Source organism: Corvus moneduloides, chromosome 4 (assembly GCF_009650955.1).
Source record: "Corvus moneduloides isolate bCorMon1 chromosome 4, bCorMon1.pri, whole genome shotgun sequence".
NCBI classification, from domain to species: Eukaryota; Metazoa; Chordata; class Aves; order Passeriformes; family Corvidae; genus Corvus; species Corvus moneduloides.
In genome coordinates this window covers 27,322,049-27,349,479 of record NC_045479.1, presented here as the reverse complement: position 1 = coordinate 27,349,479, position 27,431 = coordinate 27,322,049, and the positions used below count along the sequence as shown (strand labels likewise).

Genomic DNA, 27,431 nt, shown 5'->3' with positions numbered 1-27,431 from the left:
TGCTCCATCATATAGTTTTGCGCTGGGTTAGCCAATGGAGTCATGGCCTTGGTGGCAGGCACAGAGTGTCTGGCTGGCCTGTTCTCCTTGGCTGGTCCTTGGAGCCCGTTTTTTCACTGTCATTTTCTGATCCTAACAGTTCATCTTACACAGTAGATCATCAAGTGCCCTCTGTCACAAGGGCACAAAAAAAAATTGATTTAGATGCTACAGGGCTCCAGTCAAGGCAGATAAGCTAGCACTGTGTCATATTTCAAGTTACAGCAGCTCAGTACTTGGCACAAATGCAGCACAACTTTTTAGAAAGAGTTTAAGGCACAGAATCAGTTTTTCACTTGATTCCCAAGCATGACTGCCTTCTAAGCTTCACAGCTCATCTTTCCTGCAATGGCTTTAATTTTCCAACCTGATTTTGCTGCTGTAGAAGAGTTTTATACACTCTTGTATAGCTATAGTAAAAGTCTGAAGTACAAAAACAACACAGTGGGTGTTCCTCACTGTACCAGAAAGCAAGCAGGAGAAGAAAGTAATGGGGGTTTTCACCCTCCCAAAACACCATCGCAGTGCATGGTCTTGAGTGGATCACCTGTTAACCTTCTCTTGGCAGCCCCACCAGAGCATAAGCCATTCCATGCCCTGCAGCCCTGGAGAAGCCTTCCCCATATGCCATCCTCTGTGACCCCTTCTCCATCCTGGAGAATTGTGCAGGGGGCTCTCCCTGCCTGCCAAAACACAGTGTACACTTGCCTGATCTGAACCAACCTTGGACATGAATCCCCAAAGTGAAAACAAGGACTGCATGAACACAAAGGTCTAAGAAGGCTTCAGCTCATATCTCTGGAGAGAACCACTATGGCACCTGCAGGTGCAGCCTTCCCTCTTGTCCAGTGCAGCCAAAAGGGCCTCATCTTTATTAACATCTCTGGTGCACTGTGCCCAGCCCAGAGCAAGAACAATCCTAGGCCAGCAAGCTGGGCATGAAGTAGACGGCTACTGTGGTTCTGGTCTATGGCATGGAGTAAAAAGTGTATAAAGATTATCTTCTTCATGAGCACCAGCTCTGTAAGGGCAAGACAGAGGAGAAGAAGGAGATACGGCATAAAGGGAAAGACAGTACTGACTCTTACCTCTACCCACCACCAAAGCCACTCTTGCAGCTTCCAGCAGTGAGCACAGAGGAGAAGGTGCAGGTAGCCAAGAAACCAGTGGGTTAATAAAAACACAGACGACAAAACCAGCAAAATAAATACGCTCTCAGAATCAGTTCTACAGAGGAACCAGATAGCACTAAATATACCTCCCATACAAAAAAAACCCCACTGTTTCTTGCAATCTGATATGGTCCCACACCCTAATCTCTTCATACTTTCAATGCCTTAAAACAAAAAAGTAAAATAGCAAACCAGAAAAACAGCCACATCTGGGTGAACAGTACTCTTCCCAAATAAAAATTTCACTCTGAGGGTGAAATGAGATTAAAAGCAGATATTTTCCAGGAAGCTGAAGAATATCAGGCAAATATTTCACATAGAAACATTGCTTTAGGCTCTGTCACCAAGAACCAGAGTGAGAAAGTGAGGAAGTGCAAGAAAAACCTGATTCCTTTCTTGACTAATGTCAAGGTCATGCAAGGGCAATGGTGTCACGAAGTGCTCAGCAGATGCCTGCCCATGACCCCAGCAGAGCTGGTAACTGACCCAGACCAGGAATGTCAACAGTGCTTTACATGAACAAAACCGTCCTCGTGGGCTGACATGCCCTTGTGTCATATATGAAGGCCATTGACTTTGTTCTTATCACTTGCAACATCCATTTCAATGTGGCTGAAGGCAGGGTTGTCAGTTCCTTCGTCTGCCATGGTAAATGGTTTCCAGTTCAACACTTCCACTTTCTCTGGCTAAAAAACAAAAGAGAAAAGCCATGCTGTGAAGCAGAAGGAACAGTCTTCCTCTCTTTGATCTCTCTTTGGCCAGCAGAGTCAGGCCTGACATGCAGAGTGCCTTGCAGGAAAACAGAGCACAAATACTTACTCATTGCAGTAGAAGGTATTTTTCTAGGGGCACGGGAAGTTTTAATTGCATAAGGTACTAATTGTGTAAGATGTTCTTGTCACACAAAATGTTCTTGTCCTGCAAATTGTCTAAAGTGCTTTTGGGTGTGCAAAGTTCTAATTGCTGTTTTCATGTCTAGTGATATGTCACCACCAGGTCTTTGAGCTATTGACTCCCAACCCTTCATCCTTGCCCCATCTTTGACAGGAAGAGCAGATTAACATGCATCATTGTCACATTTCTGTTAAATATAATGAGATGTTGAGCTCTTCATGTGCAGAAAGTTGCTTAGTTAGCCCTGATTTTTTTATCTCATCAACTTTCTGCATTATTTGTGATGCCAACCACTTGTTATTCAGCTCTTAGCCATATAAGAGACAGATACTTGTTTCTGACTCCAGGCATAAAATAAGTATGGCTGTGGACATTAGCTTCCATGTGTGTGGTGGACTGTTTTGTTTTTTTCAAAAGACTTCAGGGATTAAATTCCCAGACAGTGGAAACAGATGTTGGCCCATTAAAGACAGTGAATGACAGTAACTGGATAGTTGATCTCCAGTTCTGACATGGACAAACAGCATTACAATAGTATGGTAAAATATCCCTTTTTTCACACTGATGTTCTTATCCAGAAGCTGAAATACATAGGACCATACCAGAAAGAGTCATCAGGATCAAGGAAAAACATTCTGCAAACTCGACCATCTTAAAGATATGATTATTGCCTGTACTGCAGCACTTGAAGAGCACTTAACAAAGCTGAGCTTAAATGTTCAGCTGATATTGATTGAAAAGTGATCTGTAGTTTAATTTAAAAAAACATAATTTCCTTGTTTTCTCCCTTCTAAGGGATGTTATTACCCAGTAATGTTTCCCCTTTTCTTTTTTGTTAGGGTGAGAGCTAGGAAACAGATGCACTGACTAGAAATGTCTTCCCTCAAACAGTAGTCAAAGTTACAAACAAATTCAGACCTTAGAGAACACATGTTCACAAACAAAGGAAGCTTTGCTGAATCCAAAGTGTGCCTTGGGGGAACTTCTCAGAGGCCAGTTAGGGAGTATTTTAGCAGAAACATGGAGAAAACTGTCCCTTTTCTCACTTGCTGCTCTGTTGTTGACTGAAGTTAAGCTGTGGCAAAACAGAGCTTCCTTGCCCATGGCAGCTGCCTTACTCCTACCTGCCTTGTGCTCTGGTACTGCCTTAAAGCAGGTAGTCCTATCATTCAGTATCAGGTGCTATTCATCCATTGGAAAAAGTAAGCCAGAACACTTGTTTGCCTTTGTCCCCAGGAGGAAAGATTGATTTAAATCAAAGATGCACAATTACACTTACTTGCTCAGTTTCAGACCATGAGAAGTTGGACAGGAAATCTTCCTTGGTCAGCAGGAATTTACGATCTGTGTTCTGCTTTAGTCCTCCTACAAAACAAGCAGGTTTTAGTCAGCCAGCTTTACACGTGCAAACCATGTGTCAGACTCCAGCTGTGGGCACCAGGCCAGGCAAGCAGGACAGAGTCATGCAGCAAAAGCCTTCAAGCCATCACAGACCTTAGGGACCATTTCTTCATCCTGCACCTCTCAATATATAAAATGATCCCTCAAAGTCTATTTGAAATGCCTTAGCTATTTCCTAGTTTCCTAGACCCTCCTCAGATTTTCTATTTTGGAAAAAAAAAAATGAATTTGGCAATCACCAGAAATGAATCCCATATAATGATGTCTGGGACTACTCTGCCAGTCCAGGAGCTGTGGCACCAAGTGCTGCTCTAAACTCTGAGCTCCAGTTCTCAGCTCCTTGTCAGCAAGACTCCTGTCTCCAAACTCACCAGCAATTTTTATAGTGAATTACTTAAGGGCACCCCCAAGGTGAGGGGATGAGGGTTAATGGGATGTTTGGGTATTTTTAAGGCATGGAAGGTTACCTGTTCTTGGGAAGGAAACAAAAGAGATGCAGGTGCTGGGAATTAGCTCTCCTTGCCACCTGATGCTTAAATGGGATCTTGCTCCACAAGAAGCATGGTGACACTATGGTTGGGTTAACTCTTTTGTGCTTCTGTTTCTTGGGCTGGATAGTTCTCATCTGGATTTAGTGAGTTGTCTGGTTTTCATGCTTAGTTTTATGGCCTGTAGGTAACCTGATCCCTACCTGGTAAAAAGCAAAATTTGGCTACAAGCATCACTGTAGCAGTGGGAAGAGCATGTGCTTGAAAGCAAGTGGGGAGCAAATCTAAAAACTGAGAAGGAAAAGAGTAGAAAAGCAGAAATGCAACTTGTGCTTATTAGTTGTAAGGCACAGGGAAATTAATGGAAGTGAGTTTGTCTACTGAGTTTGGAATTTCATAGTCCTGGAGTGGTTGTAGATCAGTCTAAAAATTTGAGATCTAACGGCCTCAAAGATGAGGGCTGTTACATGAATCTGGCTGGGGATACCAGGTAAAGCTGTGAGAACAGCTGGTTTTTTGCTGTTTCTGCCATGCATGAGGTAAATGACAAATGTACGTTGCATCTGACCTGGATGCAAGAGTAGTGAGGCCATAGGCTGGAACTGAACTCCCCAGTCTTACCCATGGCATGCTGCTGTTTCCCTTTTTGCAGAAGTACTGGGAAAGAGAAGGAAGCTAAAATAGCCATGCAGAAGATGTGCAGCTCTTAGGCATGTTCTTGAGGAATGCGGTGAAAAGCATGCACTCTGTGGATGCAGGCAACAGCCCTTGAGTGCTCTGAACTCACTGAAAGTAAAACTGCTTTTGTTCTCTGGAAGCATGGGTGTATAGCCTTGCTTGGAGTTGTTGCCATGTTCAGGGACAGCTCTTAAACCTCTAGCCTCTGCAGGCATCTAATATAACAGGAAAGACAGACATCCTTTTTTTTTTTCTTTTTTTGTCCCTTAGGTTTAAAAATATGCTGAAACTTCTTTCTCTTTAGAGACTTGTAGTAACTTTTGCTGTGAGCAAAGACCAGGAGTGGGATGCAGAAGTGCTGAGGGGAGGAAATTAGATGTAGGATGGTAACCTTTACACAGGGTTTGCAATAGGTTACTGGCACTTGCTGTGGCAGTGACAGCTCTCAGGACATCTTAGTTTGAAAGAGATCTAAGACACATTCAATCACAGCTCTGGAACTAGTACCTGTTAGGAGGCTGATAATTATTCCCACAACTACTGTGACAAGTGTCCCAATCGTGCTGAAGTAGAGATAAGACAAAGAATACCAGTTGTCTGCCAGGGCAGGCCTGAAATAAAGCAGAAAAAGTGTTAATCTCTCCTTTCTTGTTCCAAACAACTTGAAAATGTCTGTTTCCAGACAGTATATAAATACAGAGATACTTTTCAACCAAGTGACCTGGTAATCTTGAGCTACCTCCATACAATATACATGCAGTGAAAATTTGTTCCAAAATTTGCAGAACAGGTTCCTTTGTAAGAGACGAGGCTAGTCAGTACAGTGAGGCAATGCATGAGACAGAGCAGGTAAAACAGGACAGTCCTGTCTCTGCTATGAATCTAGTGCAAAGCCGAACACTCCAGTTAGCTGGATGAAGGGATTAGTTTCTTTAGCAAGGGTGATGTTATTTGAAGGAAGGGACACAAAAAAAACCAACAAGGAAATCAACCCCACACAGCTCTAAACAGCCAGAAACAATAGAGGAACTGTCTTCACACCTTATTTTGTTCTTCCTGACTGTGCTCTGTGTCAACAGGTGCTTCCCCACAGCCAGGAGCAATGCTGGAGGGCTCATGTGAGAGGTGTGGTATATGAAACCGGATGTTGGGCACCCAGGTGTGTGTCAGGGTATCTCTTGATTGTACAATGCTCTAAGGTGTAAGGATTTGGAAACCCTAGAAATATGTTTTTTCAGTTTTTTCCTGTTCCTGCTGTTCCCTATACTGTCATTCATAACTGTTAAACTTATTTATGATCATCCAGAGTAAGACATTTGGTAGTTGCAGAGCAGAGGAAATCCCTTATATTGTGCCCATTCTGAATGTACTGAATAGAACTATTCTGCACAAAGTTGCTGTAGGTAGAGCTGGTAACTGGCATTTTGCCCTTTAACTGCCACCTACTTTAATTCATGTGACAGACTGTGGAAGTTAACCCAGTAACTATAAATGATATCTTTGTTTAAAACTGTGGTCCACAGTAAGGCATGCCGAAGCCTTTGAACTCAAATATTGAACTGAAGCTTTTCAGATCAGTAAGAAGATTCACTTTGACTTCTGTTCTGGGATAACTCAGACAAACTTTAGTCCGATAGGAAAACTGCTGCATCTCCAACAGTGTGGTAGGTAAACCAGAAAAGGATAGTTATAATAACCCAAATACAGATGTTTGTGTTGCTTAAAAAAACCACATGCTTTGTTGAACTGCACCTGATGAACTCATATACCTTTCTGCACCTGGTGTGCTGAAAACCGTTGTTAATGGAATTTCTGTTGATGTTATATTTCCTGAGGATATATTACAGCCTGCAGTCGAGAGATAGAGTGGCTTGGTCCTCTCTGGAAGTGGAGGATAAATCTGAGATCCAATTCCAACCCAAAGTGAAATAGTGAAGCCACTGACAAGACCCACAAATGCCCCCTGCAAAACAAAAAGTGAAACTTGAATTTACATGAAAAGCAAAAGATATCTGAAAGAAACAACAACTAGATGAGTAAGAAATAGTCAAGATAATCTAACCTGTAGTTTCCATAGCAGAAATGAAATATACAGTTGGGAAGTGCTGGGGAGTTTACTTCATTTCCCTTTGGGGAAATACAATGTTTCCTCACAGGTCTCTTTTTATTTGGCCGGTAGATCTTTACAATCAAAGGATAACTTTGGCCTGCATGGTATATGGGAAAATCCTGCTTTATTTGAGGCCCTCCTTGAACAAACACAGAAGCACTTTTTCAATTTCCTCATGTGACTTGTTTTAGCAAAAAGTCTCTCCTACATCAGGGGTAAGTGGGGTTTTGGCTGACAGCTAGTAAATTTTTTATTTTTTTACTTTAGTATATATATATAAAATATGCAACTGTAAAGAGGTGAAGATCAGTGATTAGTAAACCTGGCAGAATTACTATTTAGTAATCCTGCCAGACTAACCCATGGACCATATTAACAAAGTTTGTCAAATCCTTTTTTTGATGGAAAAGTTTTTTCCTCTGGAAATGAAAATCTTACAATACTGAAGCACTCTGAGAATACCCCAATTTGGTCTGCAAGTGCTTAGACCCCATTTTCCTGGCTTGACTCCCTTTTGCTCAGACAGGCCAGCATTCTCTGAGCCTACTGGTTGTTCAGCTATATCTCAAGATGCGTTGTCCCTGCTTCCAAAACCGGTTTTAAGAAATCCTTGTCAAAGTTTCATTTTTATTCAGATTATTTTCCCCCGTCTGGACATGTAAATCTCTTCATGGGATGAAAATTCAAGTTCCTATACAGCTCTGTTCGTCATTTCCTTAGGATAAGGAAGAAAGGGAGCAAGGAGACATGTCCTCATGGAAAGTATCAAAGACATCTCCCTTGCTGCCCAACATCAAATTATTGGTGGAAAAGGGGGAAGGAGATGCCCAAAATTATCAATAAATTTTGGATGATCAGGTCTTTAAATTTCTACTTACAATTCCATTGGCAAAGGAGCAGAGGATTCCCAAGGCAAACAGTCCTAAAAGGGGACCACCAACCATGCCAAAAATGCTGAGCGCTGCCTGAGGAAGGAAGAAAGTCTGCTATCAGATGCTGTGCAAGGAAGGTAAAGCCTCCAAAGTGGCATAGGAGAAGATGTTGAGAAAGAAATTATGTGACTTTTTAAAGTGGTGTGTACTCAGCTGCCAGGATTTGATATATGGATGCTTAAAACAGGCTGAGCCATGGGCAGTTTCACATCAGTACCCAAAAAAGAATAAAAACTAATCTCATAATGGTATCCAGCAATTATTTTCTTACATAATTTATTCTGGGTCATTCAACATGGGCTTGAAAAAGCTGTATGGCACCTACCTGCAACAAGGCTCCCAGAAGAGATGCCAGTGCAGCCATAGCAATGCAGACTCCACCATAAAACAGGCCTGTGTGTGAAAGGCAGAACAATGTGTAAATCTGCCAAAGTTTGAAAATCACTACGGGAAAAGTTTCCGTGGCCCCAGCATCTCCCAAATAAATGTGCTAACACCTGGAGTTTTTCTAAGAGAGCCTGAATTGGCCAAAAGGTCAGGTTTCTGTTTACATTAAGAAGAGACCATGCAAACTTGACAAAATCCTCTTTCTGTGTATTACTAAAGATTAGTTAATAAATGTCAGCCATATGGATTAGTCATAGTGGCAATAACCCACTTATTGTTCATATTTCTCAACTAATCTCCTGGGTCCTTGTCCTTATTTTGAGGGAACAATTTTCACTTCTCAGTCTAAAGTCTGGAGAGGAAAGGAGTAAATGCAGATCACTGGGAGCTGGCACAGTGACAGAGAACATCCCAGGTCACCAGGACGTAGTATCTCTTTCCAGGAGCCGTAACACTGGCTTACTTGTTTTTTCACCTCCGCCCCTGATGAGTTTCACTGCTCTAGCAAGAGGTTAATCTCACTCATTGCAATGTGTCAGGCAACTCATGATACGACAAACAACAATTTTGGCATAAGCATTGTTTGCAACGTTTAAGAAACTTCTCTTGGGTGAAAATATTTAATACTTGTTACCCTCCCACCAGTCTGCTGTGCTTACTGGTATGGGCCATGACACCATGTTGGGACTGAGGTATTCCCATGTTTACTACAAACACTTTCTTTGGCTACACCTGCAGCTGGTCACAGACAGTACAAGTGGCAGACATGGCAATTGCACTTCACAGATTTAAACCATCTGCTCAGCCTAGTTCTGATTCTCTTTTGAGTTACATTAAGCAGAAGAGCTAAACAGAGTGACAATCTGAGAGTATGTCAGAGAAGATGTGAAATTTCTTGTTCTCTGGAGTATTTTTGGGACACAATGCTACAGCTTGCATATCAATTCAAAATATTTGTTACAGAACAGCTTCCTTTGCTTCTCATTTTTGACAGACGAAAGAAAAATAGAAGGTGTTTAAGTCAGAGATATTTGGCTTTGTAGAATTGCGAATCAACACTTAACACAGAAGCAGTGCATCTTTCCTTATTAAAGATCAAACAGGATAGTTTCCTTTTTTCCTTAAACTCATTTGTCCCCCATTTGTGTAAAACCTACTCAGCTCATCTTATGTCCCCAAAATGTTGTACCAACGTAGTCCCACTGGTGTGAATGACTTACTCCTGACATACACTGTCATAAGCAAGATCTGAATCAAGCCCTCGCTTCATAATAAAAGCAGAAAAAATGTTTTCCAGACATACTCATCCCCATGGAAATCCATGACAGCTTCTTTTCAGAGAGCGATTTGAAGTAGGGCTTAATGAGGTCTTCAACAGTCACAGCAGCCAGAGCATTGATGCTGGAGGACACCGTACTACAGAAGGCAAGATTTATACAATATTTTATATCTTAGAAGCTGAAATAGTAGATAACAGGTTACTGGCACAGAGAAACTGCCACTGTCTAGAACAGTGTCAGAAAACTAATGCAACAGCTGCATTGGTTGAAATAACTTATTATTCCAGGTGATGCACTTAACAGCTTAGAAAAATTGTTTAAAATAATTATTCTTGGTGAAGACAAGGAATATACTGATGAAAAGTTGGGCTGGGCCTGAGAACTGAATAGACATATCTATTACATGTGGCTAGGTTGTAAACACTACTGGTATAAATGATACCTTCACAAATGACCTACAGTATATATCTGGGTAGGTAAAATTCCCACATCACTAATTACTTTTAATGCACTCTCAGAGGAGGATTCAGATAATCTAATTATGGTCACCTAAAAATTAGGCATCTAGTCCAAACTGAACTACTGCAGGCTCCCTGTGGGGTCAGAGAAACCAGCACTCCTAAGGCACAAACCAGGTGATCCTTTGTCTATGTGTACCTTGCTCTTGCAAGCCACCAGCTTTTCTTCAGCATGTGAAAACAAGTATTTTGGCTTTTCCCTTTATTTATGTAGCTACGAGTATTCAGAACAAAAAAACCCCCTTATTCTGGTGTCACATTCATAAGTTTCTTAATTTCTATCTGCTTACTATTGTTCAGAGCCTTCCTTGAGAGAGATAATGTTCCTTAAAGATACTCCTTGGGAAAGCTGAACAAAACACTCCCCAGTATGGGACAGAAGGGTATCAATCTGTCTCCTATAGTAAAAATATATAGTGATATATAGTGATTGTTGTTTCATCAGATTCATTCTAGACAACTGGAGGCCCAGGAACTCTTGTAAAGAAGTCTCTAAAGATCAGGGGTGAGGAATGGCTTTGAAATTATGCAGCTTTGAAACTGGAAAATTAAAGATGAGCAATAGGAAATTTCTCCAACTGTAGCTATTTGGTGTAACCACCCATTTATAATACTCAAAAATTCCTATAGCAGAGGGGCTCTAAAAGCACAGAGAAGGATCTGTTAGTGTTTTTTACATCACATGTGGCTAGCTGTTTCTTCATGCTTTTAGTAGGGAACTCCAAACAGCTTTGAGTCCTAGGACCCATATCTGGGAAACTATGGATTTTTAAGCTGCATCATCATAGAGGTTATAGTACTTTTTTTAAAGAATAGAAATTAGCTAGACAAAGAAACAAGTACACAAGTTTTAGTATAAATGCAACTTTAGCTCCAACAAAAAAAGGTAAAAAAAAGATAGTAGTTTATTATTTTAGATTATTAAATTACCTTAATGTCCCACTGTAGGCACTAGCCACAAAAAGCCCTGGCACTCCTGGAAAATCATGCAGGATATCCAGCACTAGGTATGGCATTAGCTGAAAAATTCAGATTAAAAAATATTACCATCTTGCCCTAATTTTTCATCTTATCACTGTATTGGTTTTTTACAGCCTTCTCACTGGCATTCTGTCCAGCTGATCTAATTTTTAATGTCCTATCTTGCTCTATTTATTGGTTTTCTACAGAGAAAACCAATCCTTAAATGCCCACTAGAGATACAGAGAGTCTGTTGAGACCCATAGCTGGGGTGCCATGCCATCAGGACCTTGCTGTCCAGTGACAATGGTATAGGAAGCTAGGGCTGGGCACCAGGTAGTCTGTACTGTACATCATTCTCTTGGGGGGGTTGGGTGCCACAGATGCTTTTTCTGCTGTTGACTCTACAAAAAGGGGTTTATATACAGTCCAATAACCTCAGATATTGGTACCTGAGATCAATTTCCTTATTGGAAACTGTGTGCTATTTTTTGACATTTGCAAGAGCTGAGTGCTGAAAAGAGAGAGGAATTTTAAGATTTTCTTCCTATGAACCATTTTTTTTTCCACAGACAAGTTGATATTTTTAGTATCTTGCTTTCAGCTTCTACCAAAGGAATTTGACTGACAGGAGCAACTTCATTTCCTTCCGGTTTCCACCTTGGCTCTTATTTTATTCTACCCTTAAAGACCAAGTGGTCCTGCCTCAGATCCTCCATTGTCTGTGTTCTTCTCCTGGCTTTCCAGCTACTGTCCATTGGAGCACTATTCAGAGCCTGTGATTATCTTAGGCTTAAACATACAAATAAAACTCATTTGATTGCCTTGGGCCCTGACTCTGGCCAGTCTATGGGCTGCCAGAACTCTTGTTCCTCAGGTAAACATGCTGCTCAAGGTCTATTTAGGGAGAGGTCACCATCGTGGTGAGGTGGTTTCTCTGCAGCACAGTTTGATTGCCCATCTCTCCTCCAGAGGGAAGGATTCACCATCACTAGCAAAGAACTGCCTGCTGAGAGCCTTCCTCCAGGTGTGCGCTTTGGGAACAAGTATGTTCTTAATCTGAAAAGGATTTTGCCTTCATCAGCCCAGAGGAATTTAGATGGCACAAAGCAGCTCACCAGACCCCGCAGTCACTCACAAGGGCACTGCTGCTCTCTTCCCCTCACTTCTCTTCAAAGCAGTTTCGTACAATGCTGGCCCTCCTGAACCAATTTTGGGTGAAAAACCCACACATTTGCAGGGGTGGGTGGACTGAGCGCTCTCCACTTTGCAGCTCTCCTTGCTGCTCACCTTACCAAGTGCTGAGAGACTTGCAGCTCCAGGATGGCTGGGAAATGCAGAGATTAACCAGTGCCAAGGATGGGTCTGCTGCTTTCTCCAGGTTATTCCCTCACACTGTGGTCTCAGCCTGACACAGGACTCCAGCATGTCACTACTTCCAACCCCCTGACTCTTGAACAGCGTTTGTCTGGTTATTATGGCTGCAGAGGAAGGATACCTTCTCACCACCTTCCCCCGGAATGTGGGGCCCTACCTGGTCGAGTGCTGACACCTGATTGGCCGTCCATGGGTCACAGTCTTTGTAGATGGAGTAGAGGGCCAGCCCACACAGCGTGGCACAGACCAGGATCGCCCAGAGTCCCACCAGGTTGATGTAGAGGGACCTGCACCAACACACATGGAAACACCATGTTACAGCTCAACATCCCACACAAGGACCCTGCCAGGGCCAAGCAAGAAAGTGACCGTGCCTGCACTGAGGAGACCCCCTAGTCAGTGATTGCCTGATGGCAAGGGAGTCACCGTATGACTCCCAGCATTTCACCTGGAGAGAGACCACATTTCTAAATGTACAAATGTCACTTCTGGTTTTGGTGTCACAGTCTGAGCACTTGTCCCCTGACAATGGAGATGGTGGGAGCGATCCCCACACTTCATTATGTGTACAAGTTGTATATTGCAGGCAGCAGGTCAGAGGATGCTCTTTCCCCCATGCCACACCCCTTGACAAACCCAAAGCAGATTTGTAAGGCAGGGTGCCCCAGATTCAAGTGTGGAGTACCTGATAGCACCAGCATTCCTTTGCCTCTGGAGCTGTAGTATCATGCTTACGCAATGCTGGAGTTGTCCTTGTAAAGCTACAAATCTCCCATTTCCTCCTGAGACAATCTCTGTGGGAATCAGCAATGAGAAACTGGGACCTGGGACCTGGTCTGGAGCTGCCTCTGGCTGCCACTTCCAGAGAACAGGGATTTATCAACAAGGTCAAGGCTTCCCCTTTAGTACCAGAAAGTCCATCACCTCCCCACGTCCTGATGTGAGCTTCAGCTTCAGCTAATGGTGAGACCAGAAATGTGTTTTCGTCAGGCATTAATGCTGCCTTTGCCACACAACAGGCAGCTTCTACTGGCAGTAAAAAACACATTGTTCTCCTTGCTCAGCGAGGGCTTTTGCTAAGAGATCTAAGTCTCTGATTTTCTCAAACGTTTCTAAGCTCTTGATGTGATGTCACAAAATTCTTGGTATCTCCAGGGTCACAAAGTTCTTCTCACCTACAGTGGTCAGTTCAAGCAAACATACCCACTGGGAGCTAGACCTTGAAAAACAGTGTTCCTTTCCAGCAGTTGCCTCCTGGTTATCTGTGTATCACTGATAGTGATATAACTTCCTGACAGATCACATACCCTGGACCTGTGCCAATTGGTAAGACTTCCTCTGAGAGGACCTTTGGTTTCTGTGCAAATATATCCATGCTTGCAATGCTTCAGGAGGCCTTCTATTGCTTTTGGTTCCCAGGAAGCTAAGGGGCAACAGCCTTTGTGTTTCTGTAGCAGACCAGCAGGATTAATGAAGAAGTAAACCTAACTTTATAGGCCTTGTTAGACATTGAAATGGACATTTTCAGAAAGGCATAATGTGGATTAACTCATTGAACTATCAGTTTTATACAATAGAAAAGTTATTGGCAAGCACAATGCAAACTCTTAAAAAAAGACCTATATAAATAAAAGCTGATTTACACATAGTAGGGGAAACTCTGCATTTTTGCCTTGTATTTGCAATTAGGGGTGGTCTAAACACAGAACCAAGAGAACTTTAAATTTCTCTCTAAAGTAATTTAGTAAAAACGAAGCAGTCCTCTTCTCATAGATGCTTATGTATTGATTGGATGTCTTGCATCCATTTAGCTGAAGCTGTTCCTGCACTGGCATAATCTATGCTGATATACAACACCCAGAAACTGATTTAGCACAAAATTTAACCAATGAGTAAAATCAATCCAACTTTTTGAACAGATGTAATAGAATAATTAGCCTAGAGCCTGTAGTAAAGATTAGAAAGTCGAGAGAAACACATGGAAGCAAAATAAATTGTTTGTCTTATTTTTAAGCAATTCTTGTTTCTGAACTGCATCAGTGCTTGACAGAGAGCTGGGTTTTTTTGTTCTGATTTACATCCCAGCTCATGGTACACCCGGTGACTAAGCACTGGAGAACAAAAATTGTAGCACTGTCAGAGGAAGGTGTTTCCACTAATTCTGCATGAGTAACATGGGGTGGAGTTTGGGTGAAGTAGGCATTGTGACTGCAGAAGGCTTGTTTTCAACTGTTTGTTTCAGTCTGGCTCTAAGACCTTAGCACTGAAATATGCCAGCTGATGACCTTGAAAGGGAAGTAGAGAAAAACATGTTGGTATCCTATATTTTTCTGACAGTGTAGCTCTCCTGCTCTGAGTGCCTCTTGTCATTCAGATATAAGCATTATGTTCAATTTGCCTAGTGATTGTTTGAAGATGACAGAATGTGCTCCTACCTACTGGTGTTTCTTGAATGGGGTGAAATACTTTCCGAAAGCCTGAGAAAATTCCTGTTCTTGTGCCACTGTTAAAGGCCTTCCCAAAACCTGCAAGTTGGGATCTGTGAAGGAATAATTTTCTGAGCTCTGATATGTTACTGTGCTGTCTTAAAAAGGCTTACAGTAAATGGCATGGGGGTACAAAGCCCTATTGCTTTGATCTGATGACATTTTGCATTTCTGTGTACAGATTAAATGGCAATAAGAGGTACAGGCCAACGACACGACCTGCCAGATGTGTTTAATTACATTTGCAAATAAACTAGATAGTCATCACAGAATAGCAGTGTTTATAGTTGTGACAAGCTGCAACTATTATGCAAAATCATTTCTCCATGCAGAGGAAATATCTTGCACAAGTGAGGCACAAGCAGGATGCAGTGGAGTCCAACCACCCATGACAACAGGACAGGGCTCTACTGATTAAGGCTCCACAATAACTAATATGAGAGCTATAAATTCCATCCCACCTTCTACAAAACCAGATAGCTTCCAGCCCTGGCCAAAGCTGCTGCAACAGCTCAGAAAATCTACCCTGAGGCTGCCATGGTGTCAGATTCCTTTTGGTCACACTCTGCTTCTGGGACTCTCTGGAGGTGTCTCTGCTTGGAAAGAGGGTAGGAAGGGTGCAAGAGAGGGGCACAGCCCTAAGTGGAGCAGGTGCTGGGAAGAACAGCCTGACTGGCACACAAATCTGGCACAATGTACGTGTCTGTTCTCCTATACGCAATTATTCCAGGGAGAGTTACACATGTGGGATGTGCCTCCTGCCTCTGCAGTGCTGAGAACCTAGAACCCAGCCACGTGCCAGAGACTGCAGAGAAGCGATGCGGTGCGTTGGAGATGTGGCAAGGAAGGCTGGAGATGTGCCTAATAATGAGCACCAGTTCATTCCTGTCTGCAGCACAAATGGCTGAAAAGCAGATTTCCTTTACTGATATAACCAAAATATTTCAGTTGTAAATGGTGTGTAATTTTGTGGGTATTTTGCTAACTTTATGAAGTGAAAGCCTTCACAATGCTTCTTCTCTGTGTGTCACTGTACCATAGAATGATAGAATGTATAAGGACTATGGTTATGATGTGTGCTTGTATATTTCTTCTATAAATGAACTTTGTGAGATCACTAGTAATTCTTAAATCTTGAGCTGTTAACTAACGGAATGATACTAAAGATAAAGGTAAGATAATAGAGCTAGTAAATATACTCCATTCTAGAGTAAAGGCTCATCAGAAATGCTGGCATTCAAGGAAAACAGAACCCTCTGCCAGATTCCACAGTTAATTCCTCAAAAAAATATGTCATGATTATTATGAACATAAAATACACGATTCCTCAGCAATTTTATCACTGAATAAGGCATTTCTGGATTTTCTCACACCGATATTCATTGTTAGGGAAAATTTTTTTAGTCCTTCCTTATGCAAAATCCCCACGCAATGATTTAGGTTTAGTAGAGCAGCAATTCAAGATACCGTCTTGATAAGACTTCAGCACAAGTACTATAATATTTGGTCTTTAGGTTGCACATAAACTTATTGCAGCTATTTCTGTGTGAGAATACTGGCACAGTGAAACATTCAGGCACAAAGTTCAGCGGTACAGCAATCACATGTAATTCATATACCAGTACTTATACAGGTACAAATTTCTACTACCTGGTCCACAAAAAAGAAGGCAAAAGTTGTTACCCTTTATAAATGCAATTTATATAGACAAAATACCCCTACATTTCTTCTAAAAAAAAATCTCTTACAAGGAACAGCCACTGCTAAATTCAGACAGTTACTTCAGACAGACTTACAATTTTGCGTGGAATCTGTTTTTGCAAGCAATGTATCTCTGGACTTGAGACTGGTTAACCCCGTATATGCTAGTCCATGTGAAAGTCCCACCTATAACAATCGTCCAGAAGGTGTGCCTTTGCAAAGGATTGGGATTAAAGCTACAATGAGAGGAAAAAGAGAAAACAAATTCAGAATATGAAAGTCTTTTTAACCTTTTAACCTTTATGCTTAGAAGAAATGATTTCTCCGTGCTTGTTCTCATACAGACTTTCTTAATTTGGCCAGATTTTGGACATTAAGTTACTCTAACTTTACGTGAAGTCACAGAAAGCAAATTTTAAAACTCAAGAGCTGATATCCTGAGCCAATGAAACACTCTGCACTGTCCAAAGGTGAAGTTGGAGAGATTTATTTGCCTATAGACTACAGTCTTATGTAAAGTTGTATGATGCCTGTGATGGTTGTGATGAAATGATGCTGCAGTAAAAAGTGTAATATGGCTGCTTATCTAGAGGGACATCAGTCTAACACCAGTATAAAGGTGTGTTTACAATCCCAGCCTTTGTGGACAGAGCCTCTATAAAACATTCTGCTGGTTTAGCTCTAAGTAAATAGCAGATTTTAGGTGGCCATAAACAATTATTATTTTTAAGCCACTAATTTAAATTATATTCATCTTGGTGAATATTGTAGTTTTATTTCACATATTACATGCCTTTATTCCTTTTCTTTTTCCATCCATGAACTCTGTGATTGGGAGAAGAATCAATGCAGTACAATCACTGCAAATGAGCCAAACAGATTGAAATAAATTACAGTTCACAAGAAGAAAAAAATACCCACAGATAAATTACTTACTGAAGAATTTGGTGAAGAATTTTACAGAACAACCTGATTAATATTGTGACTTGACAGACAAAGGACAAATCACAATACTTGTCATACTAAACTTTCACTAATACCACTGGGTGAAGGTTCTCAGAAGAATCTTATATTCATCAAAGGTACAATAACTTTTTTACTTAAAATGGTCCTTGATTCAACATAGTCAGACTGAATATTCTTGCATTTGTAAAGTGATACTTTTAGGCTATGACTACTTACAAAAAGGGAGGCTAAATTACTGTTAAAACTACTTTTATTTTTTCTTTTGAGGAAAAGAAGAACATTTCTCTTTTTCAGATTAGGCAAAAACTATTATTTTCCCATTTGTTTTGGTCCAGTCGCTGAAATGCCAAATCAGCTGTTTGCAAATTGTAATTATAAATACAACTGTCCTCTCCTATTCACTGTTCTCTTTCAGTGGAATCCCAAATGTATCCTTAAAACACCTACTTGACAAAGTAAAAACGTTTTTCTCTTTCCAGGATTTTGCATGGTGTAAAACCTAAAAAATATCCCTAAAACTAGGTAAGCTTGTTTAAAAATATACATAAACTGGGTCACAACTTCTGCCTTCCTCCTCCTTCAGTAGCAGTTTAATTTCACAGTCAGTCACATGAGCTCTATTTGTAGGAAGAGAGAGGCACATCCTCTGCAAGTACAAACTCACTCCCAGAAGTTTAATCTTCCTCCATGGTAGGAATCATTTACAATGCGTCCAATTCCCTCCTGAACCACCACAGCTCGTATAATCACAGATGAAAATCCAGCAACCATGATTCCAACCTGGAAAACGTCTGTCCACACCACTGCCTTCAGACCCCCCTGCAAGAGCAAAAGCATGCATCAGGTACAACAAGACAACAGCACTCTTGCTTTGCACTCTCAACTAACAGAAACATTACCATCTGAATTATGCATAACAGATGAATTTCATCTTCTTCTTTAATAGAACTAATTCTGTACTCGTGTCTTTAAGAATTGCACTCTGGAACCTACTCAGGACATCCTGGCCCTTTTTTGAAGTGCTCTGGAATTTACTTTGGTTATACACATAGTTTAATCCAGTATTTCCTGTGCCACATAACCTTATTCAGAAATTTGTTTCAAAAGATAAATTTTCAGACAGTGCTCATCTTACTTCTATACAGTACCACTAACTCCAGAAGGTATACCGTTTATCTGAATAAAAATAAACATGATTTAGTCCAACACAGACAAATAAATTTGTCACTGAGGTTCCTTTTCATCATTTCTAGACACTTGATCAATTAACACTAAATTAAAGACCAATCTGTTCATGTGGCACGCTATTTTCAGTGGCTCTATTCAATAACACACAAGACTGTTACAATTGCATTGAGAAGGTGTTTGAAAAATTGCACAGCAAAACCCTACTAGATCAGAAGAAAAATCACAAGAGGATTTTTAGAAAGGGAAATCTACCTTTTTTTGCTATTCTTTCAGCAACAACAGAAGTTTGAATGTATCATAACAGAAAAGATTTGAGTTGCATAGTGGCTGCCTATGCATATGGTCCTGTAGCTACACCTGTAAAATGTAATTCCATGGAGTAACCTGATTATTAGGCTACTTTTAATAAATTCCATATTTGATGTGAGTGGTGAAAGGAACAGATTTTTCTCAGGTAGGGGCCCACATACCAGTGTGCAGTAGAATGTGCAGACCACGCCAGTTGCCACCACTGCACCCCACAAGTCAAAGCCAGTGACTGAAAGAGAGGGAAATGGCATCAGTGTGAATGAGGCATTGGGGACAAAACATTGAAGGTCAATTATTGAAAAAAGCTAGAAATAAGTTAAATGCAAAAGTAGGAGGTACAAACAGCAATGAAAAATTTAGTGTGTCTAAACCAAGGGATTCATCCTAACCAGTTCTAAAACTGAAACAGTTTAGTTACAGATTTGGACACTGCTAAAAAGTTGAGATTTATTTCAGGATCTAGGAAGCTATTTGCCTTTAATGTGAGTGCTGCCGAACAACACATCCAATATGTCCCAGCTCAGGATGGTTTTTAAATGCATGTCCTTCCTTGAAACACCTGTGTAGTTGCTACCCAGCCCTTGGGCAGGGATATAAGCAAGTAAACAGAATGGGAGTTCTGCACAGAGACAAGGTTGTTCAAGCATTGTCTGGAAGAAATGCATCAGAGTAAAAGCCTTTCTTTTATTCTTCCTTCTCTCAAGGATCATATGTTTCTGCCAGACATGCTGTCACTGCCCCAGCAAGGCATGCTCACCTGCTGCCAGGCAGGGCATGAGGGGGCTCCCCGACAGACAGCTCAGGCTAATGAGAAACACTGAAACAAAACTAGTAAAAAACGTAAGTTATTCTAATTAGGAGCCAGCTAAGTCATAGCTTGGTTTAGTATGTATCTGCAAGGCAAATATAAATATCAAAGCCACAAAACCTGTGGGACTTACACACTGGGGGAAACCAGTACAGAGAGTGTTGGGTTTTTTCTTCCTTTTTGTTCAATGAACAGGGCAAAAAAAACCATTCTATGAGGAAAAAAACTGTGACTTGATTCTAGCCAAAATGATTCATTTTTTATTTGCATTTTGTTATTCCCTTTTCTTGCCAAATGAACAAATTAATGGTGTCAGATTAAAAGTTGAATTTGGCTCCATATAAAAGCTTTTGCCCTTTTAGAAATCAATGTGGCTCATTTTCAAATCAAAGAGTCATTGTGAAGTAGAAAATGGAAATATTTCACTTTGTAAATATCACAATAAACATCTTAACAGTCTCTTTGCTGTTGATTTGGTTTTCCTGGAAAAAGGACAGACCACATCAAACCATTCCAGGCAGCCCAAAATCATATTTACAGAACTTTTGCCTTGCTCTCATCTTGATGAACAGCACTTAACCAGGGGAATTAAATTTGTCTTTAGTGCCTGCATTGCCTTCAAAATTTACTTAAGTCTTCTCAACTTCTCTGAATAAGCCATTATTTACAGGTATTGCATCAGAGGTAGAGTAAATGAGAGCCAGTATTTCCATAAATCTCTTCTGTAATTCCTTACAGGTAGGATTAAGGGACTAGGATTACAGAGTTCCCATTAAAAGACTTCACAGTCAACCCTTAAGCTATATTTTTAGGTGTTGCATTACCAAAAAACCCCCACCAAACCAGTATTATATGCAGCAGAAATTATATCAGTAGAGGATATAATTGCAGTGTACTCATCTTACCTTGATTTAGTGCTAAAGCTGGAGCATAAATGACAATGCCAGTGTATAAAGTCTAGAATGGGAGAAAAAAAGGAAAGATCAAAAGAAATGTAAATTCCTGGAAAGGTGATAGCTTTCTGACATGATTTCTTTTCAAGTATCTATGTAGTCTATGTTTTCTAGTTCACAACTGTTGGCAAATAATTCCAGTTAGAAGACAAATGTCTGAGGCTAATAAGCTCTGCAGCCTCACAGCCTAGTGTTCTTAAAACGAATACCAAGGACTCCTAAATACAAAATCCATCTTCATCTTCTCCTGACTTTTATAATTAACTTATTTTATTCCTTTAAAACTGCAAAGGAAACAAGAGCAAAAGGAAGTCAATGAGGTTTACACATGGTTTGTCAAAGAATCTATTACTATCATTTCCTCAGTTTTGAGATCAATATGCCTCTCAGTATATAGCTATAATTCATGTGACTAAGAGCACAAAATACTACATTAGTTGGTCATTACAGATAGCGTTACAAGGAATTATATAACCTTCATCATGTAAAATGAAGCCACATGTGATTATATTCTCAACCACAGTAAAAATACAGAAAAACCAAGGAGCTAACTCCATCTACTTTTGTGGGCACAATGGGATTCATACACTGATATCCTCTACAATTTCTTTGTATATGGTTTTAAATCCTGTTTGCTTTTTTATCACTGGTAATACTGCCACAAGTTCAGCTGTGACAAGAGTCAGGAGAATACAGCCTGCAACGTGCTGATGACTTCTGTGAAGGTCAGTGGTCTTGATTCAAAGCATCTAGATCACTGATAGGTCGTGAGCTGACATGCATCAGTTTTCCATGGCTGGACTCAGAATTCTGACTTTCTGATTTACAGGGATGGGATTTGGGCATGGAAAAACAGCAGAATCAGATGTCATCCAGGATTCACCAGCTTCTGCCCTTCCTGCAAGTGTCCACCCTAGGCACAGGTGGCAAACCAGAGCAGGATTGCTAACCACTGAATTACTTGCCATGGCTTTTGAGCAGATCAAATGCAGTCCCCGAGGTGGAGCTCTACCACATGGCCAGTGGCTATGCTGGGAACAGAGCCAAGAGGTAACGGGAGTGAGCAGTTCTCTAGCTTTATGAGGAAATTAGTATGGAGAAGCTGCTTCACCCAGCCTAACCTAATTGCCCTGAGCCCCTGCTGCACACCTGCTACAGGCACATGCCAGAAAGGATAGGGGAGACATTGGGGAAATAGTTATTCCTATCTGTGTGCTACTCCCTGCCACTGTGTGTGCATGCTTATTTCTCTCAGTGCCATGAGTCCTCTCTAGATTTTCATATATAGCTTGTATGACAAGAAAAGCTGCCAGTCCTGACTAGTCCCTGTCAAGTATCTCCTCAGAACTACCTGCATCACTTCCCAGCCAGCTCCTGACACCTGTCTAGCCCAGACAATGTTTGACTTGCTGTCCATACAGTGACTGTCAGCGTGTGCTGCTGAAACACAGAATCATAGAATGGTTTGTGTGGGAATGGTCCTTTAAAGACCATCTAGGCCAGCACCACTGCCATGGACAGGCACACTTTCCACTAGATCAAATTGCTCAGAGCCCCATCCAGCCTGATTTTGAACACTTCCAGAGAGGGGCCATTGCACTTCTTCTCCAGGCTACCTGGTCCAGTATCCCGCTACCCTTGTTGCAAAAAACTTCTTTATAACCTCTCTAAATCTACCCTCTCTCAGTTTAGAACTATTATCCCTTGTCCAGTCACTACAGGTAAAAAGTCTCTCTCCACCTTTCTCATAAGCCCCCTTTGAAAGGCTGCAATAAGGTCTCTCCACAGCCTTCTCTTCTCCAGGTTGAACAATTAATCCCAACTTTCTCAGCCTTTCTTCACAGGAGAGGTGTTCCACACCCCAGACCATTTTTGTGGTCATCCTCTGGACCCTCTCCAAGAGGTCCATGTCTTTCTTGTGCTGGGGACCCCACAGGTAGATGCAGTATTTCAGGTGGGGTCTCACAAGAGTAGAGCAGACAGAGAAAATCACCTCCTTTAACCTGCTGGCAACACTTCTTTTGGTGAAGGATAAAATTGGCTTTCTGGGCTGTGACCAGACTTCCTGGCTCATGTCAAATTTTTCATCCACCGGTATCTCCAAGTTCTCCTCTGCAAGGCTGCTCCCAATCAGCTCATCCCTCAATCTGTACTGATATTTGTAATTGCCCCAATCCATGTGCAGGACCTTGCACACGGGTTTATTGAACTTTATGGGGCCATTCCTCAAGCCTGTCAAAGTCCCTCTGGATGTCATCTCTTCTCTTTAGCGAATCAGCTGCACCACTGAGCATGGTGTCATCCACAAACTTGCTGAGAGTGAACTCATTCTCACTATCTATGTCATTAATGAAGGTATTAAACAGTATTAGTTCCAGTACATACTGGAACTCATTACTGGTTCCCATCAGAATATTTAGCTGTTGACTGCAATGCTTTGGATGTAATCATCAAGCCAATTCTTTTTCCTTCTAATAGTCCATCAGTCAAACTCGTATCTCTTCAAGCCTGTTAATTCAAGGGATTCAGCTTGAGAACTTGTGGCTTTCTCATACACAGCGTAAGTGCCAGAAGCTTTGAAACATCAGAAATTGAAATTTGTCACGACTCTGACTGCATTTTTGTGTAAATTTAAATAGGACTGCTACAATCTTTCTGCTTCTTCAGTAGGTTTCTTTTGGTTGTATTATTATATATCCTTTTCTTCTTTAAAGAACAGAACAGAAGAGTTAAAATTGCACCATTAAGATCTTGGGAGGTTTTCTTTCCTCACTATTATTTAATTTATTCAAGTTAAATTGTAAGTGCTTGGCAGAGAAAGACACATATAGATCTTTGGTTAATTTCCTTGAGCATGTATTTAAGTTGCATAGAATTATTTTTCTCATCTTTGCAAGCAAAGACTGTGCTTAGCTTTTCTAACTTACGCAACTGTGATGTCTTCATATTTGCTGGTGAAACAGTGTCAGGTTTCACACATGCTAGCACTCTACTTTTACCATGAGCTTGTGTGTCTGTAAGAGCCAGCTAAGCAGCACTGCTCAAATAAGTAATGAGCACTGCATTGGGAACCATCTTACTGGTGCAAGTGTGATTGCCCTGTAACTTCTGGTGTGCCTTAAAAAATACAAAAATGGACAAAAAGAAGCGTGTAACTTAAAAAACTTTCTGACTGCATAGTCATCTTTACTTTGAATTACCCCAAAAGTCCACTTCAAAATTGTGAAAAGAACACATTTTTGTTCTGGTGCATCTGACACATGCTCACTTACATTTAAAAGCTGTGGTCCCGTACTGCCTCCTTGAAAGGGCCAGATATAGCAAACTGTACCAACAATAATTTCAGAGATTGCTTTAGTTTAACATTCCCCAGGGCAGTAATTTTCTACTTATCAGTTTGCAGACACCTAAGGTTTCTCCAGGGGTGGTGGTGGTGGTGCAAACCCTTGTGCAGTAAGTAAATGACAGCTCCTGACAGCCTGTTTTGTCACCTTTCGCTGACCCTTGAGAATTAGTCAGACTTCGAGAATCTGCACACCAGAGGATGAAAACTGATGCTTGTAGATAATTGGGGCACATAGACATTTTGAACTCATTGTGGGTTTCTCCAGTAGGCAAGCGAATGACTGCTCTTCACACTGCTATCCTGTAGTGAAGGGTCGCTCGTCTCTTGGCGTGGTGCTGATTCAAGTGACTGCTGTGGGTATTCAGCAGTGCCCATGGAGACTCAAGAGGCAGGTAGCCCAGCATCCTCTCCCCACCTCATTGCTGTGGAGCAGAAGGAGCTTTGTTTCTCCTGCTCCCAGCCACCCAAGCACTGTGGTAACCTCACCAGCTGCTCAGAGAAAACAGCCAGTTACACTCAACCAAATAATTCCGGTGGCCCCAAGGACCATAGAACAGCTTTGAAGTTTACTTGCCGTTTGTATTATGAAAAGGATCGTTCCACATAGGCGTAGATACTTATTAAATCGAAGTTCTAAATACTGCAAAAAAGAAGAACAAACAAATACTGAAATTTGGCACTATTGATACAACTAGAATGAAATCATGAGTAATACAGAGTGTTGTTTTTACATTTTCATGAATGGCCAAAACTCCTAGAGTCCCCTTGTTTGATATCTCTTTCAACTTGGTTTGATATTTCTTTACAGACCACACCACTGGGTAATAACACACAAGCAAGTGAAGTAGACATAAGCTAGTCACTATATAAGGGAATTTACAGAAAAGACTAGGACATATCACAGAATCATTGAAAGGGACAAAGATACACAAGAATCATCAAGTCCAACTCTTGACTCTGCACAGGGAAACCTGAAAGTTGACAATGACATGTCAGCCAAAAAATAGAATCCACTAATGTTGTGAAATCAGAGAGAGAAAGAAAACTTTGTGACTATTCCTATGTCTTAGTCAGTTTGGAAATTCTGCCATTATATGTGTCCATCTGAACTGCTGTGAGAGAGGGCAGATTTTCAGTGGTCAGCAGCTTCTTCCCATGTTAACCTCACCTTCTGCACTGCCCAAGGCAGCCTGCCATATTCTACTGGTAAGTCAACATTTAGCCTTTTGCGAAACAGGAGCCATCATTTTTCTACCAAGCCTGGAATAGCACAACCTCTAAGTGAGTTTGTCATGCTGCAGAACAGATTTCCTACTACCATCTGTACTAACAACCATCTTGGTGTGTGGTTGTACAAAAGAGATCTCATTCGCCTGATGAATCTGTTCAATCAACACAAATAAACACTGAAGCACCTCAAAGTGCTCCCTCACGAACTGAGCATTTAAAATGTGATCTGTGAGCATGCCCACACAAGGAAGCAGTCTTGAACCCCTGGACAGACACAAAAGGTTGTTAAAAATCTGAACTCTGTCCACAAATAGAAGATGTATCTTTTATAGGTGCATTACTCTGATTCAACGCTGAGATAATCAGTGAGTTTCCAGTTATGATCATAAGCCTTTACTTAAAAGAACCCTATTTAAGTATCATCATGACAGTCCAAAGATTAGTAGTTTGAAATACACTGGAAGACACCAGAGATTTCTGTTGGTGAATTCTTATCTAAATGTACTGACAGAAATCTTGTTTTCAACCTCCAGTGCTGCAATTCCTCTCTTTAATGTAATAAAGTGCTAAAGACCAAAGTAGCCAGTCAAGGACTTTCACCTGCACCAATGCTCCTTTCCCAAAGTCCTCTGCAAAAAGAGCAGTTTGCTCCCAAATCTGCAGCTAGGAACCATCTCCATGCAGGAAGATAAACAGGTTGTACGGACATTCTGAATCAGAAGAAAGCACTGACCAGATGCTTCCCCGCCCCAAAACTGCCAGACTCTGTGACTGTCCCACTACCCCAGATGTCTGCGTGCTGATGGCTACAGCTTTAATGTACACGCTGGGCTGAAGACCAGCTCAGCCTTATTTTGGTGAAAGTAAGAAAACTTTTACAGACACAGAGCACTTGCTGACCTCCTTGTCTAGTCATGATGGAGAAGACATTCAGTAGTGTAAACAGCCTCAGGTGACAAGGAGTCTCTTCAAAATCTCTAGGAACAGCACAAATATGTACTCTGCCAAAGGGGGACTTTTGTGGTTGCACCTAAGCTTAAGAAACCAATCTGAAGAGAGTGTGATATGATAAGAGAACTCTGGTTCCTATAGTAGATGCTTTTGTGCTCTGGTTTTGCTATATTAATTACAGATGATTAATGACATGTCACCGTCCAAGCTGCATTAGGATTAATCCACCTACTGAACTGAGTATCTGGTGTGAGGAAACCAATCTGGTATGACACACAGCTCCTGAGCTAAGGCAGCAGGGTTGAACATCACCAGTCTGCAGAGACAGTGTGGGCAGGCTTGGGGACAGAGAGGGTTACAGCCTGCTCTCAGGAGTGTGGTGATGTAGAACAGCCCAGAGTGCAGGGAATCTGGGGGAAGAAAAAATGGAGAGCAGACATGTAGAAAGCAGGCACAAGAAACCCCCCAGCTCCCTAAAAGCTGGGGAGAGATTCTTTCCACTCCACCTTACCTCATAGGTGCTGGTAATGCCCAGCTTGTAGAAGACGGGCAGGAAGATCTCGGCACTGCATAGCACCACCAGGCCGTAGGTGATGGCAAAGATGCAGAAGATGGCACCATAGCGATAGATCTCAGCAGGGGTGCCCAGCACCGTGACGGCTGACATGAAGCTGGCAGTGAGGGAGAGTGCAACCGGGAGGGCAGTCATGCTGCGGCCTGCCATGAGGAAGTCCTTTGATGTCTTCTGCCCCCCTCCCACGAAGGCATAGTAGACACCAATGATGGCTGAGATGAGCAGCATGGCCGCGAAAACCACATAGTCCCAGACAGTGAAGCGGCCCATTCTACTGGAAGAACTCATCCTTGGAACCAAGGATCTTCCCCAAAATCAGAGGGGCTGCTGCTGCCCCCGCAGGGCTGGCACGGGGTGGCCTAAGCAGGAGGAAGCAGATGGGGACGGCCCCCGGGGAGGTGTCCCCCGCGGGGACTGGGGCAGGTGCGGAGCGGTGACACCAGCGGGACAGAAGCAAAAAGGTGCGGTGCGGTGTCCGCCGCCGGCACAGGCGCAGCGCGGTGCGGTGTTCCCGCCGGGACAGGTGCGCTGCGGAGCGGTGTTCCCGCCGGGACAGGCGCAGCGCGGTGCGGTGTTCCCGCCGGCACAGGCGCAGCGCGGTGCGGTGTTCCCGCCGGGACAGGTGCGCTGCGGTGCGGTGTTCCCGCCGGCACAGGCGCAGCGCGGTGCGGTGTTCCCGCCGG

At 42.0% G+C, this 27,431-nt stretch overlaps 1 protein-coding gene across 2 annotated transcripts; it reads right to left on the bottom strand.

The window, feature by feature from the left end:
• Nucleotides 1-397: 397 nt before the first annotated feature.
• On the bottom strand, nt 398-27,431 carry SLC5A8 (solute carrier family 5 member 8). 2 transcript variants are annotated; one of them, XM_032106521.1, is made up of 15 exons: nt 26,686-27,431; nt 24,568-24,633; nt 20,600-20,651; nt 19,048-19,115; nt 18,054-18,208; nt 16,519-16,659; nt 12,394-12,523; nt 10,830-10,918; nt 9,405-9,517; nt 8,040-8,107; nt 7,661-7,747; nt 6,442-6,635; nt 5,180-5,283; nt 3,385-3,470; nt 398-1,897 (listed from the first exon to the last, which is right to left on the bottom strand). In XM_032106521.1, exons 1-15 carry the CDS (start codon nt 27,034-27,036, stop codon nt 1,766-1,768), a joined length of 1,836 nt encoding a protein of 611 aa, XP_031962412.1. In that variant the 5' UTR covers nt 27,037-27,431; the 3' UTR covers nt 398-1,765. The 2 variants fall into 2 exon arrangements, with proteins under 2 accessions (XP_031962412.1, XP_031962413.1); XM_032106522.1 differs by lacking the exon at nt 24,568-24,633.